General features: G+C 40.1%; 1 protein-coding gene across 1 annotated transcript in view; it reads right to left on the bottom strand.

Annotated features, from left to right (window-relative positions):
- The window catches only part of SLC2A2 (solute carrier family 2 member 2), a 40,999-nt gene extending 19,838 nt beyond the window's left edge, over window positions 1–21,161 (bottom strand). Inside the window, exons 1-5 of the mRNA XM_027875678.1 lie at window positions 21,006–21,161; window positions 17,884–17,979; window positions 13,297–13,538; window positions 9,451–9,575; window positions 1,849–1,964 (exon numbers count right to left, since the gene is read on the bottom strand). Of these exons, the coding sequence (XP_027731479.1) occupies window positions 1,849–1,964; window positions 9,451–9,575; window positions 13,297–13,538; window positions 17,884–17,979; window positions 21,006–21,020 (594 nt within the window). The 5' untranslated portion in view covers window positions 21,021–21,161. The remainder of the gene's footprint in view (window positions 1–1,848; window positions 1,965–9,450; window positions 9,576–13,296; window positions 13,539–17,883; window positions 17,980–21,005) is intronic.
- Window positions 21,162–21,523: the final 362 nt, after the last annotated feature.

The following is a 21,523-nucleotide window of genomic DNA, read 5'->3' as shown; positions in this document are numbered from 1 at the left end:
TAGGTAAGTTAGGGATTGATTATCTCTAACATAAAGAGCTTTAGAATAGATTTTTAAAAATTAGAACATTTAAAATGTTTAAATGTAGGAACATTTAAAATGTTTTTCAAGTGACAAGTTTTACTTAAACACAACTTTTGGGAACATGTTGATTGTGCAAAGCAAGGCATAGCTGTAATATTTACACAGACATCATGAAAAACTTAATTCCTATGGCAGAAAGTTGCTAATTTGTTCTTTTAATTTGATGCTACTTACATCCCAACCCCACTCCCAACCTAACAATAGATATGGTGCCAGAATAGGAGACCAAATTTGTTCTTAGTCAATACGCTTGCTTCTGGGCCTACTATGACTTTACTGCCAAGCTGTTGGAATTGAATTCTTCCCAGAGTTTCCCTTTTATGAAGCCCCCAGCATGAAACTTAGCTCCTGTAGCTGGACCCCATCTTGTTTCCCCAGGTATAGACCCCTGCCTGATGTCTTAGACATGTTCTAGTTCCTCTAGGACTAGGGTTTTGCCTTACTCCCTTAATTCTTTCTGTTGATTCTTTGCCCACATGGACTTTGGGCTGCAACTGGCCCCCTCAACAATAGGGCTTCTAAACCTGGGGTCCATGAACTTTTAAAAAATATTTTGATAACTATATTTCAGTATAATTGATTTCTCTTGTAATCTTGTGTATTTTATTTTATTAATTTAAAATCATTATTCTTAGAGGGGATTTTTACCATAGGCTTTACCACACTGCCAAAGGATTTCATGACCCAAAAAGCTACATTCTGCCTGCCTTCTGAGACCTCCTGCTTGACTTTCCTAACTACATACCCCTCCTCCCATCTCCAGTCCATCACTGACTCTACTCTTGGAGGTCTCCCAGGACTCTGAGTTCCAACAATCTCATCATAATAATATTCCTAGGTAAGGATGCTGCTCTTTGGTTCTGGTGGGGACTTAGTAGCTCTCCATACTTAGGTATGGCCCCTCTATTTCCTTTTCCTTAAGGATTTCTTTAGACTAACTCTATTCTACCCAATGGAGAACAGAAAAAAAAGAGTATGAGGAGCATGGAATTGGAAATTGACAGGTCCCAACAGAGGCCTGTGAACACAAGCAAAAATGGTGCCTTTGGTCTCTCAGAATCAGTCCTTTTTGGTGCTAGAGAGAGCTGGATAATTGACTTCCTTCTTCAAGCCTTCTATTGTTTAGGAGGTGGTAGGATTACAGATTTGGAAGCCACCTCATCCATCCCCTTCATTTACTGATGAAGAAGGTGATGTCCAGAGAGGGGGAGTCATTTGTCCAATATCTCATAGGAGGTCAGTGGCAGAGCCTGTATTCAAACAGGGGTTCTCCTGCAGACTCCAAGTCTGCTCTTCCCACTGACTCTTCAGGCATCTCTCTCACAGCGTAAAGAAAATGGGTGAGGACTGGAGAGATCATGATTCTAGTTCTGATTGCACATGACATCAATTAGCTGAATCACTTGCATTTTTGTCTTGGTTTATCTATCTATCTATCTGTCTATCTATCTGTCTATCTGTCTGTCTGTCTGTCTGTCTGTCTGTCTATCTATTTTCCCATTGGCTGATTGGGGATACTACTAAATGTACTACCTACTTTAGAGTACCAAACAAAAAATGTGAAAGGATTTTTGAAACATGGAAAAGCCCCATACACTGTAAGTTACCTTTTCTAGAGAAAAAAAGAAACCAAAGAGTTGAGAAAACTCAGATCTAATCATCAGGTTGCTAGATACCTAGTTGCTACCTTATGACCATAATTTCTTATGTTTTCACCAAAATAATCCTGATTAATTTAGTCACATTGTGACTATTGTTCTTTACCTGACTGACAAGAATCCCTGTGACAATGGCCAGCTGGTGTAAGGTGCCCAGAGCACCTCGGAGAGATGTAGGAGAGATTTCACCAACATACATCGGAACCAGTCCTGATACCAGACCTTTATGAAACAAGAAGACATTGTGCACTTAACACAGAGTTTGGCCAAACAGGAGTGAATGAGATTTAGTGTAACATATTGCCCAATGTTTAGACATCTATCTAATATCTAACTATATCGGGAGATACAACCTTTAGTAAGAGGTAGTCCTCAGTACTCTGCCATGAACTTAGGGTAGTTAAGAAACATCTGTTGGTGATAAACTAATACATGTTTGTTTTTGTGTTTCAAAGTTCCAAGCATCATCATTTTATGTTCTATCACTTAGTACTGTGCCTGGCACATAGTAGGCACTTAATAAATGCTCATTGATTTATATTCAAAATTGTATTCAGTAAGTTAACATACTTAGTCATTGTCACAGAACTTTGGATTATCTTCATAAAAGAAACTAAGAAAATTCTGATAAATTTCTTAGATCCTTGAATGTAAATGTTATCTCTAATATTAGAAATGGGGAAAATAAGTAAGTTGTCTACCATTCTTCAAGTATAACAAAGTTCACTAAATTCAGAGTGTCATGAAGGTAGTTAAGTAGTGTAATGGAGAGAATACTGAACTTGGAGTCAGGAAAAACTTGAGTTAAAATCCTGACTCAGACACTTGCTAGCGTTATGACTCTGGGTAAGTCATTTATCTTCTCTGCCTCAGTTTCCTCATCTGTAAAATGGAGATAATAATAGCACTGGCTATTGTGAGGTACATAGGAGATAACATTTATAAATGTTTTATAAACCTGAGATGGCTCTGTAAAAGTTAGCTCTTGTTATTACTTTTAATAATAATAGATTTAGACCTGGAAGGAATCTTAGAGACCATCTATCCAGCCTCTTCTTCTGACAGTTGAGGGCACCAAGGCCCAGAGAGGTCAGGTGACTTGTCCAAATTCCATCAGGCAGTATTTGACAGTCAGGATTTGAACTGATGTTTACTGACTCTGGGTGCTCTGCAGCATCCTACCACATGGTAGGTTCAAAGATGTCAAGAACAAGAATTTTCAAGAAAATTCCACAGAAGAATTCTTCTCTGAGTGATTGCCTATAAATCTCTGCTATCAAAATGAATCAATTTCACATATTCAGAGGAGTGGTTTACGGAGTCTCCTCAGGATATTCCCTGAAGACTGCTTTATAATCTCCTAATGATCGTGCTGTCAACATAATACCTGAGTTAGGTGTGATTTGATTGTTTTGCCTTTGGCGCGGTTGATGAGGAAGAAACAGTGACTACTCTCTTTTTGAAACAGTGATTACTCTCTTTTTGACATGTGTGTATCATCTAAGCAGAATAAAGTTCATTTATATGCCATTCCTTATTGTAAAGGACAGAATCTTTACATCTTACTACTTTATTTTAAACATTTTTGGGGGTAGGGGAGGCAATCGGGGTTAAGTGACTTGACCAGGGTCAAAGAGATGAGTAAGTGTTTGAGGCTGAATTTGAACTCAGGTCCTCTTGATTTCAGGATTGGTACTGTATCCACTGTGCCATCTAGCTGCCTCCACCTCATTACTTTTTGAAAATGTTGATGCTTAATTCAAGAAACATGTAGATAGCACTTTGTATATAGCAGGTGAAAAGTAGTGCACAGAGTCAGGATTTGGAATCAGGAAGACCTAAGCTAATGTTTACTGATGTATAATGCCTATGTGACCATGAATAAGTCACTTAACTTCTGAATTTTTGAGGGCAGGGATGGCTCCATTTTGCCTTTGTATGGAACCTGGCATGGCAGGTGGAGCATGCTAGACACTTACTTAATCAATGTTTGCTGACTGATTGATGAGTGCTCCCAGGAGACTCTTGAAGCCTCTAAGCTGGAGACCAGTTGCCAATTTGCATCATTGGAGGGAGCTTCCATACTGGGAATTCCCCAAGCTAGTGACATCATAGATTCTCTTATTCCCCTACCAGGGGACTGAGTTCAAGTTTTACTGAACAAATCCTTTTATTAAGGGGATATGCTCTGTGAAGTTTGGATTCAGTCAAAGCGCCACACTTGAGGACCTAGAGGGCCACATGTGGCCTGAGGTCACAGGTTCCCCACCCCTGCCCTACACCCTGGCCAGATATGCTAGGTGTTTTAAATATGACAAAAATGAGACAGTCTCTGCCCCTCTGCATGTACAGAATCAGCATAATACGAGATAGGAAGTCAAGGGGGTAGAGGTCAGATAAAGTCTTCCTACAGATTTTGAGGAAGGAAAGAACACTAGCCATTTTAGGGGAAGGGACTGAGGAGAATTCCTTCGAGGAAGTGGCACCTGGGAACAGCTCCTTGATGCAATGTAAGGAAAGGAAAGGGGAGGAGAGGGCATGCTACATGTTGGGCAGCTCGTAAGTTCCATAGGGGGCAGATGGTAGGTCACATTCAGGGGGCAGTTTGACTAGAATATAGTGTGTATGAAAAAGAGAAATATGAAATAAGGCTATAAATATAGCTTCAAGTAAGGCCTTAAGTCCCAAGGCTCAGAGAGATGGCATTTTATTCTAGAAGCAATAAAAAGTCACTACCATTTTTTATACAGGAGAGACATAGAGTGGGATCTCTTCTTTATAAAGATTATTTTGCAAGAATAGATTGGAGAGGGGATAGACGAGACAGGGAGACCAATAACCCAAGAGAGTAGTGATGATGACCTGAATAACCTGTGTAACCTTGGCTTGACTCAACCCGCCTGGGCTGATGTTTCCTCTTCTGTAAAATGAGGGGGTTTCATTAAGGGTCCTCTAATGTCTGTAATCAATGAAAGGTGATAGAGATGGAAAGATAGGGATAGATATAAAGCATGATGTTAGATGAAGGCAGCAAGATGGTGCTGAGGATAGAGCGCCAGACTAGTAGTTAAGAAGACCTGAGCTCAAAACTTCACCTCAGACATTTACTATTTGGGTGACCCTGGGCAAGTCATTCTGACTGTCTCAGTTTTAACAACTGCAAAATAGGGATCCCTCCCAGGATTGTTGTGAGGATCATAACATTTGAATAGCACTTAGCAAGTGCCTGGCACATAGTAGGCACTTCATAAGTGCTTATTTCCTTCCTTCCTGTGGATGTAGAACTGATAGAATTTGGCAACTGGTAAAATACGGGCCATGAGGAAGAAGAGAGTCAAAGATGAATGGGGCATTGAAAATGGGCCACTAGGAAGATGGCAGTGCTCCCGATACAAACAAGGAAGAGTGGATGAAGGACAGGTTTAGTGGCAAAGATAATGAGTTCAATTTTGGACATGTTTAATTTGAGGTTTTGGAAGGATAGCTAAGTGGAACTGTCCAGTACTCACTTGGAGATGTGGGGCTGGAACTCAGGATAAAGACGAAAGATTAGAGTGTCATCTATGTAGAGATGAAAATTGATCTGGAGTAGAGAAGATCATCAAGAGAAAAATAGAGAGAGAAAAGAACAGAGCCGAGGATCAAGCGTTGGGGTACATTCAGCCTAAAGGGCCACAAGGTAGGTGGACACTGAGATGGAATGGTCAGATAAGAGGAAAACTAAGATAACAATGTCACAAATCTGGGGGAGCAGCAAGTACCCTAGAGGAAGGAGTGGTTAACAATGTCAAAAGCTACACAGAGGTCCCAGAGAGAGAGAACTGAGAAAAAAAAGACCACTGGACTTGGCAGTAGAGTGACTGTTGGCAGTGTTACAGAGAGCAGTCTCAATGGAGTGGTGGAGATGAGAGCCAGATTGAAAGGGGTGAAAAGTGAGTGTGTGATTAGGAAGTGGAGGCAATGTGTAGGTGATCCTTTCTTGTAAGGAGAAGATCCACCGTCCTGTTCACCTGTGTTGCATGGCATGTAACTATATATGTTGTACTCATAAATGCAAACTTTCTCCACTTCTTAGATTCCTTTCTCTTTTTGGTCGTTATATACATGTGTGCATATAGCCATAGTTCTGTTCACTTCAAGGACTATGAAGACATGGCTTTGTTCTCTTTCCTTCATGCTAGCTCTCTAATTTACACAAGAAAAAAGTTATTAGATAAAGAGTGAGGAGAAAGCAAAGTTTCTAGATTTAAGATCACATCATTTTTTAATTCCTTTATCACAAATAACTTTCTGACTATGGTTGGAAGCCATTTTCCTGAGTATCTATCCAGAATGGAAGGTGAGAAATAGACTAGATGATTTCTTAAAACCTGGCCTATCTTATAAATATTAAGATACTGTACAAAGCCCTTTAGCTACAGCATGAATATTTTGGAGAGCATAAGTTTTGATTTGATTGGTGACAGAGAACATTTATTTCTCTCAATAATTTCTTCCCTCTTTCTGTCTTCTTTGATCATTGGGCTTTCTGAAAGATCATTATTTGAAAGGAAGATTCTTTTTTTCTTCCTCTTCTAAAGCAATATTAACTGCCCATGGTACAGACCAAATAGTTAATGAATATTGAATGTCAACACAGTAACCACTGACATGAAAATGTGTGGTCGTTCTTTATCTGTTGACTCTTTCTCTGCTGCTTACAAACATTCCCAGACCTTGTTCATCTTGATAAAACAAATCCTTCACTTGCCATTCCATTCCCTCAATCTAATGTCTTCTATTTAGCCTCCCTTTCTCAGTTAGCCTCCTAGAAAACGCTATCTACATTTGATGCCTCCATTTCATTCTTTCTTTCCCACTCCCCTCAAACCATTGTAACCATTTGACTGAAGGTGCCCTTTCCAAGGTTATCAACAGCCTTTTTTTTAAAATCAGTTCTCATTCTATTTGTTGATTTTATTATCTACACTGCTTCTCAGTATAACTCCTCTCAGTTCACATGGCCACCACTTCAGCTCAAGCCCTTATCACCTTTCACCTTTGAACTCATTATCTTCTGCACTGAGCAAGCAGCAATAGCTGCTTGATTAGCATCAGCACTGCAAGTTTCTTCCGTCTCACATCCATCCTTCACACGGCCGTCAGAGTGATAGTCCCAAGGTCTGGCCGTGTCACTCTCGTGCTCAACAAACTTCTGTGACTTCTCGCTATCTCCAGGATCAAATACAAGTTTCTCTCTTTGGCATTTCAACCGTTTCACAGCCTGGCTCCAACTTGTCTTTCAAGGCATGTTACATATTCTCCTTCTTCATATGCCAAACTGGCTGTTTGCTGTTCCTAACATGTAACTCTCTATCTCCATTCTTTTTAGGGGCTGTCTCTGTGCCTGGAATGCACTCCCTCCTCAGTCTGCCTCTTATAATGACAAATTTCCATCAGTACTCCACTTCAGTTCCACCTTGTACATATACCCTTACTTATCCCTACAGCTGCTAGTACTTCCCAATTACTTTGTGTGTATATGTTTTGCTTACTTATTTACATATTATCTTTGTTGATAGAATGTAAGCTCCTTGAGGGCAGGCATTGGTTTATTTGTCTTTGTATCCTCAGTATCTCAGGCACATAATAAATGCTTTTCACATAATAGTACTATGTCATATAACATAATGTAATGTTGAGCTAATGTAATTAATTGAAATCTAATATCACAACATGAAATGATATATGATATAAAATAGAACACCACAGAACATAACACAATGTAATATAATATAATGTAATATAACTTAACATGATATGATGTTATGATACCACATGATATGATCTGATACAATATAACATAGCACAATGTAACATGATATGACATGGCATAACAATATGATATGATATGATATAATATAAATGCACATTGAATTAAATCATAGAATTTTTGGTTAGGATAGTTTTTGATCAGGGGCAGCTAGGGTCAGGAAGACTGTGCTTCCTGAATTCAAATCGGGCCTCAGACGCTTGCTAGCTCTGTGACCCTGGGCAAGTCACTTAACCCCCTATTTGCCTCAGTTTCCTCATCTGTAAAATGAGCTGGAGAAGGACATGGCAAGCTATTCAAGTATCTTTGCCAAAGATAACCCCAAATGGGGTCATGAAGAGTAGGACATGACTGAAAGACTAAATAGCAACAACATAAAAGAATAAATAAGTGCATACCTAGGCAAGAGCTTAGAGATGAAGAAATTTTATAGGTGAATCCATAATTATGAAGGTAGACTATCTGATGGGAACTTATGATTAATGCAAATAATGAATCTCCTGAAGTGGTCACATCATTCAGATTCACACTGCACATTTCCATCGGTCTGGAACCAAGAGCCATATTTACATAATTATAACTTTGAACAGTGTAGATTCAAATGCATAGGGCCACTTTGGGATATTCATCATTCATACTTATTGGGACCTAGCTATGCTATACTACCAATTCTGAGATTTATAAAATAAATAATTCAACTCTAAAGAACCCTATATAAACTAGAAACCTCTGAGGTCAATGACATGTACTTTGCTATTTCTCTGTAGATGCCTTTTTGATAAACTTCTGGTTCCAATGCCATCATGTTTACCCAGGGTGAAGTGAGGGAGAGATCTTTAATTTGGTAGCCAGCTTATGGACATTTCAGGCTTTGGCTGAATTCACCTGGTCATAGGAAATCCCAAAGAGTTTCTCTGTTCTGGAGATTAAAACATTGTCAACATTTTGATTCAATTTTTCACCCTGGTAGCTCTTTAACAAGAATATGTACTCACTTTCCCCCTAAATAGGAATTATAACCAAAAACAGATGGGGAGGGGGTTTTATCGACATTAGTGTCTCAAAAGGAAGCTGTAATATGAGGTAATGGAAACATTAAACTAATTTAAAAAACCCTTCACTGGCAGATTGGCAGGACCAGGGCTTCCTGGCTGTTCAGGACTTAAAAGATTAAAAATGGGGCTCATTTATTTTTCTCACAAATTGAGCAAATGTGCCCTTTGCTCTGGTCTTTGCTGATTTGTTGACTCAGAAATTTTGAAAAATTGTTCCTAACAAGCTGCCAGTCCAACAATGATATCTCATGCTCGGATAATAGCTACATATATTTCAGAAGCATCCTTTCATTACAAAAAATAATTCTGATGTTCTTGACAATAACTTTACGGAATATATATACCTCCAAGGCAGCCTCTTTGGAGACGTCACACATTTATGATACAGGTAGGTTTGGCTATCCATTCTGCTACCCACCCCTACAGGCTCCCAGCTGCCTTTGTTTGACTCTACTTTGAGAACCTCACATCCGTGATAATAGTGGCTGGGGGAGGGGTCCCAGGTTCATAGCTTGTCAAGGCCTTGTTGACAAGGACATGAGTAAATGGGACTCAGGGAGTGAGAAGCAATAACTTTGGGCATAGCCTCTTGCCTTAGCCCAAATGAGAGGAAGAAATGGTGACCTTTCAGGCATATACATCTATGTGTCATGATATGAACATGAGCACATGTTGCTATCCTCTCTTCAGGGTGCTGAACCTCCCAAATGCCCAGCATTTTATCTCTGTCTCCTTCCTGCTCTCTTCTCCTCCAACGATGCTTGTGGCATTCAGAGCTTTTGATTAGCAATGAGAACTGGCCTTAAAAAGCTATCTGACAAAAACACCAGAAGCAACTTACCGCAATATAGTCCTGACATGAATCTACCTGAGATGATCAGAATGTGAGATGGTCCAAATTTAGCTATTGCCATCAAGAGAGATCCAATCAGTGAGAGACTGTTTGCAGCCAACATTCCTTTAATTCTAGAATGAATTAAAACAAATATGTGCAGAAGTTGTAAATTCAGAGCTAAAACACACTACTTTTTATTTTAATAATTTTCTATAATTTCTGCTTTCTCACCTGGACCTCAGGTTCCTTACTTGAATTGGACTCCAAGTGCCAGATGAGGACTTCCTAGATCAGATTTTTGCTATATTTGAATGATCTCTAGTCAAAACATTGGGGCATTAAGAACATATTTGTTGGGGCATCTAGGTGGCACAGTGGATAGAGCACCAGCCCTGGAGTCAGGAGGACCTGAGTTCAGATCTGGCCCCAGACACTTGATACAAGATCTGGGTGACCCTGGGCAAGTCACTTAGCCCCAGTTGCCTTGTCAAGAACAAAAGTAGAATATATTTGTTGAAATTTTAGACTGCTCAGATAGAGGTAATATCTTTATGGAAAGAGAAATGGAACTAGGAATAGAGGGTCAATGGGTTTCAGAAAGACATGGTGGGGGCTCAAAAAGAAGCCTCTGAATGTGGGGAGCTTGACTGGAGGAAAAATGATATTGTGAAAAATTTCTTGTACAGCTCTTAAAAAAAACAGCTTCTTATAATGCTGAGTGGAGCCCTGAGATAAGCTCTAGTTTCCCTCTAACCCTATGTTTCTAAGAAAAAACATTCTTCTACAGAGACCAGAGGTAACCAATTTTGTTTTAGTAATGGTTGCTAGGCAAACATTTGAGGCAAGTTAATTAAGTTCTGGAAGCTTCTACCTCTGACTTGAGGGGATCAGGTGAGGAATGATTTAAAAATTGGCCAATAGGGAGACTAGAGATGGGAAAAATGACAGTAATGGGCCTTTCATTCAGGCCAAGGTGTGAGACCATATAGTCTTTCTTAGGTGCAAGGGAAAGAGGATGCAGAGGGATTGAAAGGACAACTGGATCCCCCTTCCTGAGTCATTATAATCAAGCAGTTCTGTCCTGCTGAAGAAAAATAAAGGCTAACTAATAGAAGTTGCTTATGAGGGCTTTTGATGCCAGATTCCCTTGAAATCCTGAAGAGTGGGAGCTGGGCACTTTTTATACTCCAAAGGGCTTTTGACTCTTAATAAAAGGTTCCAGTAAGGTTAGAAGGATGCTTTCTTCTGTGCCTCGAAAGATGGTCATGATTTGATTTACGAGTAATTGAAAATAGATGATTATTGAGGAAGATACCTTATTATACTTACGTGCTTATATTTTTCTAAATAGTAACCTCCCTCTAAATCAGAGGTTCATAAGCTAGGAAACAGAGATTTCAAGGAGTCTATGAATTTGTTTTTTTTTTAATTGATAACTGCCTTTCAATATAAGTGGTTTCCTCTGTAATCCTGTATTTTATTTTATGCATCTAAAAACATTATTCTAAGGAGTTCACAGGCATCATCAGATTTCTTCATGACACACAAAAAAAAGGTTAAGAAACCTTCCTCTAAATGAGATCATCCTTTAACATGAGCAAATGCTATATTTTATTGTTCAAGTAGAAACAGCATAATTGGAAGGGTTCTGTGCTCCTTCAGGGCAGGGTCTAGGCTGTTTTTCATATTTGTCTCTGCTTGAGCTAACATGGTATCTTGCATACAGTATGTGCCTAATTAATGCTTATTTAACTTGAACTCAAAATCATGCTATATCTTCTGTGACTCAGTTTACTGTACCTGTAGGAAAACTGAGCTTTTTGGAATACATGAACATAATCTATGCACCATTGGTCACCTAATGGCCATTTATTTAAAATAAAAGCATGATAATTAGGAAATAAACAGCCTTTCCAACTGGAACATATAAAATACTATTGAACATCACCAATGTCTACTGTGCATCTTCAAAGCAGGAAGACAACCAGGCAAAGAATGCTTTATGTAAAAAATAACCTTGGCAACTGTATGAGAAATAGAGAATCTGGAAACTGTGGAGTTGGAAGGGACCTCCGAGGTCTAACCTTAATGCAAAGTATACATCTCTTCAAGTAGACTGTTGAGGGTCCCCTTTAATGAACCACTGAAGAAGCTAATTTGGGGGGAGATGTTTTATTCCTGTATCTTTGCAGAGGTCTATTTAACCTCTTAACTCATTGAAGTAATAAGACCAGAGAATCTCTAATTTTTTTTGCCCTCTCACATTCTCTAACCCATTGAATAATTTTGGAGATTCTAGTTGCTGGAAGTGCGTTAGACATTCTAGACTTTGGGCTGTGGTGGTGGGTCTTACTGAAGGATGAAACGTTGAGGCTAAAAAGTTGTTTCTGCCCTTGGGGGAATTAAGACATTACAAAATAATCAAGATCTTCCAGATGAATGTTTAACCAAATACTTCATTTAATTTTAGAATGATTAGGTTTGCTTTGTACAAATGTTGAAGACCAATTAAAAATCTTTGTTTTCAAGATTCCAACTTAAACTGGGCCAAATATCTATGATAAAAATGGCTATTTTTTTTTAGGTTATACAACAGCCCCTTCTACAAAATGAATAAATATAATTTGAGCTGTTATCCTTTAATTAAGAAGAAGAATTATGACACTGAAGGTGATTATTTCCTTACAACTGCTAAGAGCCTAATTGTGCCAAATGACAAGCTCAGGCACAGGAGGAAGAAACTGTCAGCATTTTAAGACACCAGTCAGAGAAGCATTATAATTTATAACAGGTTCTGAAAAAATCTAAATAGCTAAATATCCTGTCATGATTAGTCCTATTCTTTTGATTTAAAATTACCGAATTCTGTATGGAGGTAAGACAACTTAAAAAAAAATGACATTTCCTTGAATAGTCCAGAGTTTGCTTCCTCTTGAAGTAAGGGAAAGGAAAACAGCTTTAGGTGCCACATGCCTCTGAAGGGTTCAAATCTATAGGACAAAGTGGACCCAGGGGTATATTCTCTCTGCCAATAAAGACCATCAGAAGTATAGGATTGAGGGCAGCTAGGTGGCACAGTGGATAGAGCACTGGCCCTAAAGTCAGGAGGACCCCAGTTCAAATCCAGCCTCAGACCAAACACTTGACACTTACTAGCTGTGTGACCCTGGGCAAGTCACTTAACCCCAATTGCCGGGAAAAAAATGTATAGGATTTACAGCTGGGTTACCTGGTCCAGCCCCCTCATATTATAGTCGAGGCTCTACAGTGCCTTGGAGAAATGATTTTAGAAAGGAAAAAATGGCTCTACTCTTCTTTGACAACATAAATCAGCAAACATGGGCAAAGAGGCAGCGTAATGTAGTCAAGAAGACACTTGACTTCATTGCAGAAGGGTTTGTCTGATCTCTACCATCTGTGTGGCCCTATGCAAGTCACCTACCCTCCCCAGTCTTCAATTTCTTCATCTGTAAATTGGGGTGAAAATATGACTACCTGATGGGGTTATTTTAGTATGTTGCTTTAAAAACTGTAAATCTCTAAAAAAATGTGTGGAATAATTATGTGGGACACATTTTGTGATTGGGGACTCAGGGGAATTGATTTCATCTTAATGAGAATTGATCTAGTATTTGAATGACCAAGATGCTGAATTCTGTTGTAAACATGAGAATTGGGGCTTTATTTGGTGCAATGTAAGCCTAGGCTAACCCTGACATACCTTAAACAAAAACCTAAAACTAATTTTATAAAAAGATTTTAAAATAATTTGTAAATCAAAATGTGAACTACTTCCTCCAAAACAAAATACTAAATATCTCCTTGTGCTTGGCATCCATGGAATCGTCATACCTTCCCAGTTTGTCTCCTAGCCATCCACCAAAGAATGAGGAGATCATTCCACCAACTGCAAAGATCGACACAGACAGGGACCAGTACATAATGACTATGGAAGTGGATGGCTCTGGATCAATTTCTTTTTTTCCATGATCAACTGTTGACTGCAGAGTGGGCGGGTATACGTCTGTAGAGTTGTAGGGCTCCTCTTCACCCAGAGAGTTAGACAGTATGCTCCTATAATGCGTTACAATTATCTAAAGAAGTAAAGGAAAGCAAATTAAAACATGGAGCATGAGATATTCAGGACTGACTCGGGTCCGGTATTCTCAGTGGATCTCTGTAGCAAATACTTTCTTCTTCCCCCCATTACCTAGCATGGATACAATGTGCATGTTCTGTATCCTAGTAGAATTGACGTCCCTTGAAGGCAAGGACTATTTTGTTTTTGTCTTTGTTTCTCTATTGCCCAGCACAGTGGTTTGCATTTAGTAAGCTGGTAATAAATATTTATTGAATTTGCTATGTGGTAAACACTTAGTGGGTTGTTATTGATTTCTGTTGTTGTTACAGCAACAAAAACTTGTATGTCCTGAAAAGAAGGTGGGCTGGTTTTATACAGTAAGGGACAACAAATCAAGAGACCAGGGGCTGCATTGGTACTCAGAAAATATTTAAAGAAGTAGAGGGAGGCCTCCACACATTGGGTAGATAGTCTGTAGAGGAAGTACGGGAGGCCATATATGTGATTCATGGATGGGCTCCCACCTAGACTAGTGGGGAAAGAAGGGAGGGAGGGAGGAAGGAAGAAAGGAAAGAAGGAATGGAGGGAGGGAGGGAGGAAAGATGGAAGGGAGAGAGAAAGGGAGGGAGGAAGGAAGGAAGGAAAGAAGGAAGGAAGGAAGGGGAAAAAGGAAGAAAGGGAGGGAGGGAGGAAGGAAAGAAGGGAGGAAGGGAGGGAGAGAGGAAAGATGGAAGGGAAGGAGGAAGGGAGGAAGGAAAGAAGGAAGGAAGGGAAAAAGGGAAGAAAGAAGGAAGTAAAGGAAGGAGGAAAGAAGAAAGGAAGAAAGGAAGGAAAGAAGGAAACAAGTATTTACCATGTGCCACGCACTGTCCTAAATGTTTTACAAATATTATCTCATTTGATCCTCACAACAACCCTGGGAGGCTTTGTTGTTGTTCAGTTGTTTTCAACTGTGTCTTACTCTTTGTGACTCCATTTGGAGTTTTCTTGGTAAAGACACCAAAGTGGTTTTCCATTTCCTTCTCTAGCTCATGTTGTCGCAGCCGCTGCAGTGGTGAGCATGAGACCAGCTCAATGCTCAGTAACCGGGAGACACATGGATGAGGCGGGAGACAACAAGATGGCAGAAGCTCCTGTTTATTGTTAGCTGGGTGTGACCTTTATAGCCCTCAAGGCACCTTGGGATCGCGTGATCAGAGCCCGACAGCCAGTCAGTAGATCCCATCATAGCATGCAGGCCTTGTGTCAGGGTTGTGCACAGGATGTGCACGGGAACGCTTAGCCATTCAGAGGAGAGCCGAACCAGACATGGTTGCTGTGTGTCCACAGAGGAGAGGTCAGTTAAGACTTCCTTGCTTTCACACAACAGACTGTGACCCTCAACTTCCTGCTTAGAAGTCAGGACTCCGATAGGCAGGGCGCAGCCCCGTGACAATTCCTGTGACACGTATGTTATAGATGAGGAAACTGAGGCAAACAAGGTGAAGTGACTTGTCCAGGGTCACACAGCTAGTAAGAGTCTGAGGCCATATTTGAACTCAGGAATCAGAGCCTTCTTCACTCCAGGCCCAGTACTCGAACCATTGAGCAAACCTAGCTGCCCTATTATTATTACTATTCCTTTCTTAAGAAACTAAGATAGATAGAGGTTAAGTGACTTGCCAAGGGTCACACAATAGGTATTTGAGGCTTGATTTAAACTGAGTTTTTCCTGACTCTAGGCTCAGTGCTCTATTCACTATACCACTACTGTACTGCCCCTACTGTAGTTTTAGAGCACTGAACTTGGTGTCAGGAAGACCTGAATTCAAATCCTGACTCAGGATTGAGCCTTGTGGCTCCAGACAAGTCACTTAACCTCTCTCATCCTCAGTTTCCTCATCTGTAAAATGGAATAATGATAGCACCTACTTCTCAGGGTTGTTGTGGGGATCAAATGAGATAACATGTAAAGTTCTCTGCAAACCATAAAGGGCTATATCAATGCAATTTCTTCTTCATCATCATCATTTTTTTTTTTTTTTGGCTAGGCAATGGGGTTAAGTGACTTGCCAAGGGTCACACAGCTAGTAAGTGTTATGTGTCTGAGGTCGGATTTGAACTCAGGTACTCCTGAATCCAGGACCGGTGCTCTATTCACTGCTCCACCTACCTGCCCCCATCATCATCTTAATTGCTATTACTGTTACTAGTGGAGGGATCATAGACACCAAGGAGATCCATGGAAGTATTGACATAGAGGTTTGTTGTTTATTTTTGGTAAAGGCTTTTGAGATTGTAATGACACTATCCTTGCATAACTCTGTTTAAACATAAACTGGGAAGAGGATGAAGGGCATCGCTTTGGGGATCAGGAGCCTTGGCCTCTCTTTCTGGCCCTGGCCTCTGGGACCTTGGCTGTGTTTGCCAATTGTGGGACCTTTTCATTTCTCCAGTTCACAGGAACAGCGGCTGTACTGCCCATCTTCCTCAGAGTACTGAAGGGGGTGACTAGGGAGACCACTGTAGAAAAGCAGACTTTTCCAGTTTAAGAAAATGCTTTGGACCAAATGCAACACGAGTCAGAGGACCTGAGTTCAGCCCGGCTTCTGATGCTTACGGCCTGTGTGACCTTGTTCAAGTCGTTTACCTCCCCAGACCTCGGTTTTTCATCTTTATAAAGAAGGAATTAGATTAAATGACAGCTGAGGTAAGTTCCAGCTCTGAATGTGGATCCCAAGTGCCAGGCAACTTGCTAAGCTTCCACACGCACCAAACACTCAGTCAATCCCATGCACAGTCACAGAGATGATCTCTCATAGCTGCATGCCACCCCCTCTGGCCCCATTCACAAGAGCCCACAAGAGGTTCCAGCATGTGTCCTTGTTCCATTCCATCCCTCCCATCACCTGGTCACATGGACATCGTCCCTTCCGTAGGTGATTGCCCAGGAAGAGTGACTCATTTCTGATCTATTGTGCTACGCCCTATCCACGTGCCTCCACCCCCACTTCACCGCCTCTCTGTGTGGCTCCGTTGTATGAAGGGATTTGGAGGTACTAGTTAGAAGCTGCGCTGGCCTTAGGACTAACACTTCAGATGTTTGAAGGGATCTGATTGCCTAGAAGATTTGGGGATGAGGTGGGGAGAAGAGGACATTGTGTTGGGCTGGCAGACAATAGCAGCTTCTACTCCAAAGGAGTAATAAATCCTTGCCTCGATTTCCATGGGCTTCCAAATGTCTGGGACTATAGAGGAAAAGGACCAGGTTCTAGTGAGGGAGGAAGAGTATTTCCTCAAAGCTTCCTGGGAAGAAATCCATTTATTCTGGATTGATGGGTAAGGAATGAATGTCATCATCTTCATAAAGCCCTCTTAACCTCTGTAGGGCATGGAATTAGACGATGAAAATTCTGTATTGAATAACTTAAACAAAAGGTAACTTTTTACAGAACTTCCAATATGTTGACAGCATCATTAATCTTTGTAGTGATTGTGTATGATAGGTAATGAAAGGTAGTTAATGTCTTGATTTAATGAAAAGAAGACTGGGGTGAAGGAGCAGGCAGCCCCCCTGCCCCAAGTCCATCAGCTGTGGCTGCAGACTAACATCGACACTCTCCATGAGGAAATGTTGTTTCTCAAGCATGCCCAGATTCTGCTTTGGTTTTATTCTTTGGTACTTATGCTGTATCCCCTGTGACTTACATACTCCGTTAAAAACCACGTCTCTTTCCTCTAAATGTGCCCCTTGTAAGGTGCTAAAGAGACCATGTTGGGCTATACCATTTCTTCAGTGTCTTCCAGCTCTCACTCCCACAATCCTCTGACACCGTACATACCACTCAACTCATGTGTCACCATCTGCTCTACCTTTGCCCTCCTTAGTGACTCAATCCTTATTTTTCCTTGGAGTTTTTATTATACCTGAGAGTAGCATGAGGAGACATTTTCTCCAGGTTTTCTTTTGTACCTGGGGGCTTCTTATTCCTGATTACTGAAAAAAACATGAGTGAATGCAGGCTTCCCCCACCACCCTGCCCCTTTCCTTTTAAAAAATAATAAAACATCACCATTGGGCATGTGGAATCCTGCCATGTGAGGTTTGGAATCGGGCAGAGTCAGAGATCACTAATGATTATCCTTCTCTTTTACGGTGAAGATTGTCTAGTGAGTGTCAAAGTCAAATTATTTTGTTGGGAAACATGCTTGAAATACCTGACTGAAGCCAAAGATTGCCCTGTGTCCCTGCACATGGGTACATTTTATATCTTGAGAATAAATCTTGGCGGAACAGGTAACAGATAAACACTGTCAGTGACGAAGACCTTGTGAAAAGAAAGATAGACTAATCTGATCTTTAGAAATATCACACTTGCCTCTTGGGGGGCATTGATCACTCCAATGTTGTATCCAAACTGGAAGGAGCCCAGCACCGCAGTGAAGACGGCCAAGAGCAAAGTTCCAGTGAACTTCTGGGAATGGAGTACAAGGCAGAATAAAAGAGCAGATTAAATTCCTGTCAACTCACACACACAATTCTTAAAGACCTTTAGACCAGACTGGATCTGTTCTCCTTCCCTGATTCTGTGCAGTATGTCCTCTGCATTTGACAGATGTTTTTAATGTGGGAATGTTAGAACAATTAATCATTTCTCCTCCACTGCTGGTGCATTATTAATTCAGAACTAAGCTTGGGATGGCTGGTCCCAGGTGGTTAGTACCAGACATCCTTCTTTTTCTTACATTTATATTTTAAACCTTTTCCAGTTGGGGCTTCAACATCAGAATTATATCTGTGGGGATGAAGCTTGAAGAGATTGATAATTCTTATCACCAGCATCAACTCAGGGTTACAGTAGCTAGCAGTGGGGGAACAAAGCACTAATCAATGACCTAATCACTACAAAAGGGAAATTGAATTTGGTGAGTGTCAAATGATTTACCAAAATGACTTCAGATCTGGGGGACAGCAACCAAGTTTACAGCTTATCGCCATCCCTGTAGAACAGGGGTTTTAATTTAATTTTTTTTGGCGTCCTTGGCAAAGCCAATGGACCCTTGCTGAGAATAATGTTTTTAAATGCACTCAATAAAATACAGAGAATGATAAAGGAAACCATTTATTTTGAAATTCAGTTATTGAAATATTTTTTTAAAAAAAGTTCAGAGACACCTCCCCCAGTTGAGTCCCTGAATAGAGAAAACAATAACAAAATTATAGAGTTTATAAGTGAAATAGAACATTACAGATATCAACAGAAGCTATCACAATTGGTGACAATCAGGCTGTGGTCTTTCCTAGTCCTATAGATTTATCTGTCATTGTTCCAGAGGCACTTAATAACACCTCAGCATATTAATTGTATGTTGATAAGTGATGTTCATATATTTACTGAGGCCCTGCAAGGTCCCAAAGTGCCTTCTGAATGTCTATGGAAAGATTATATCTAGATTTCATGTTTAATATAGGCTATCATATTCAAATTATTTTAAAAATTGGAGATTCATCAATTATATATATACACACACATATATGTGTGTGTATATATATATATATATTTATATATACTAATTTTATCTAGGTCTGTGAAGTGAAAACACTCTCCATCCATGCAAAACAACCTGTCTATACCTTAGTAGATGAGTTCTAAGGCATTATAGAGAGGTTCAATGTCTTCCCCAGAGTCACCCAGCTAGTAAATGTCTGAGGTAGGATTTGAACCCAGCTCTTCCTGGTTCCATATCCAGAATTGTAGCAACTAGGCCATGCTGCTTTTATGATGCTGATGCTGATACATATGATCACCATTATCATCATTGTCATTATTATTACCTATAATTCCATTATAGGTAAACTCCCACTACTAATAGAGAGAATCAGTTGTTCTATACCTAATATTTTATTGAGATGTTTGGGATGCATAGTGATGGACACTTTCTTTAACCACAGAAATGATGGATAATATAATTTTTTTCTGACACATGACAATCAGGATATGTCAGAGGTAATGTTTGAATTCAGATCTTCCTGACTCTTTGGCTAGCTTTCTATCCATTATAACATGATGCCTCTCATGATAATTAGGAACCTATAAATTAATTAGAACAGAAGCATCAAACACACACATGAGTGCTGCTGGAAATGGATTAAAATAAAATTGTGAAATACTTAACAAAATAAATAAAAATACACCAAAACATAGATAATATTACATTTAAAAACTAAGTCAATTATGCAGCTCACCAGGGATCCTTATGCGTGGATCAGGGCCCTTGTTTCTGTTTGAGTGACACCGCCAAACCTTATTTCCCAATTAGGGCAGACTGCAGATAATTTTTTGGTACAGTAACCAGTAAATTGTGACTTTTAAAGAATTGATGGTCTAAAAGGGGCTCCAAAATCATTTCCTCTTCCCACCGATAAGCTACCCTCATGATCAGTTACAAGTACCATTTATTCCAAACTCCTCTTTTCACATCCTTCAAAGGAAAAAGTCTCAGAATCTCAGGATGGGAGGAATCTAAGGGACCAGTGACTAATGTGCAGGCAAGCACAAGCTTCCTGTACAACGTCCGGGATACAGTTCTTCGAGTGAAGAGTTCTGGTGGTGGGGAATCTCACTACCTTCCGAAGCAGCTCATTCTATTTTTGGATAGCTCTAATTGTTAGAAAGTTCCGCCTCATTTGAGTCCGGATCTGCCCCTCTGCAACTTTCTCTCATTGCGTCTAGTTCTTATGGAATCAAATGAAATAAAGCTTATTCCTCTTTATCATAGCCCTTCACATGCTTTAAGACTGCCATTGTATCTCCCACCCAAGTCTTTTCTTCAGGACTCCCAGCCCTACCAAAAACACAGCAGGTCTCTCTAGGTTCCAGAGCCCAAACTGAGTTTATCTGATGGCTTAACCCTTCTGGTATGCTACTGGCTATCTAAACCTCAGAAATCTCAGGCTGAGATGGGTATCTGGACTTCGCTTTAAATAAAGATTTGTTGGTTTGTTTGTTTTTTCCTTCCTGAAGGGCTTCCAAGATACATCCACTTCATCCATCTTTGATGGTCTTCCTTGATTTAACCTGGTTGCTCCTTAAGAATCGGGTTCTTCCAGAAATCTTTCAAGAGCCTCTCCTCCCTCTCTATGGAGGCTGATTCCTCTTTTATGCATCCCTTCCTCTTCCCTTCTAAACACCGGCAGGATCAGGGAAGAGAAAGGGGAGATTATGTGTAGTGTCATTTTAAATGTTTAAGTTGTTCCTTGAAGTTGTACCTTAAACATTTTAAATGTTTAAGTTGTTCCTTAAAGTCCTGTGTCAGATTTTTGAGAAAATGAATATTGGAGTTGAATTTGAGAATGACAAAAGAAAAAAGATGCTATTACTGTTTGTGGTACCTATACCCACCACCCAAATTCCATGTCTATGGAAGCTAGCTTTCTACAGGTACTACATTGATCTGCCAGAGTCTGATTATTAAATAAATACAATGTAAGGTAGGTTACCTTGTCTTCTGTCATTGTATTGGTCAGGGTGCTTTCCTCTAATTCTGAGTCTTGACGAGATCCAGGGCGCACAGCTGTTCACCAAGTACATGTCTCAGCCTCAGAGAGAAATCTAGTTATACATTGGGAGAGGAGGAGCCAGTCCAGGAAAGGAGGCATGTCTGGAGCGAAGTCCTGAAGCTTAATAGTACTTACTATTAAGGAGATTCTAATCAATTAACAACACGCTTTGTCTTCCTATCTCCTTTTTAAATACCCTTATTTTCCCTGCAACAATTAAGAAAGACTCTAAGTGAATTTCTTAGTTATACATTAAGGAGCCAGAGGCTCTTCCTCCTTCAACATGGCTTGTGTAGTAATTGATTTTGGTCAATATCTTCCACACTGGTTCACAACCTGGTTCTCAGGAGAGAAAATTAACCTGAAAGCAAGTAGGAACATTTTTATCCCCTGCCAATAGTCACACAGAGGGAGATACATTGGAGAATATAGGGAGGAGAAATTTAGTAGATGGAGAA

The sequence above is a fragment of the Vombatus ursinus genome, unplaced genomic scaffold, assembly GCF_900497805.2.
Source record: "Vombatus ursinus unplaced genomic scaffold, bare-nosed wombat genome assembly UNPS02014810.1, whole genome shotgun sequence".
Lineage (NCBI taxonomy): Eukaryota > Metazoa > Chordata > Mammalia > Diprotodontia > Vombatidae > Vombatus > Vombatus ursinus.
This window is presented reverse-complemented; position numbering and strand designations above follow the sequence as displayed.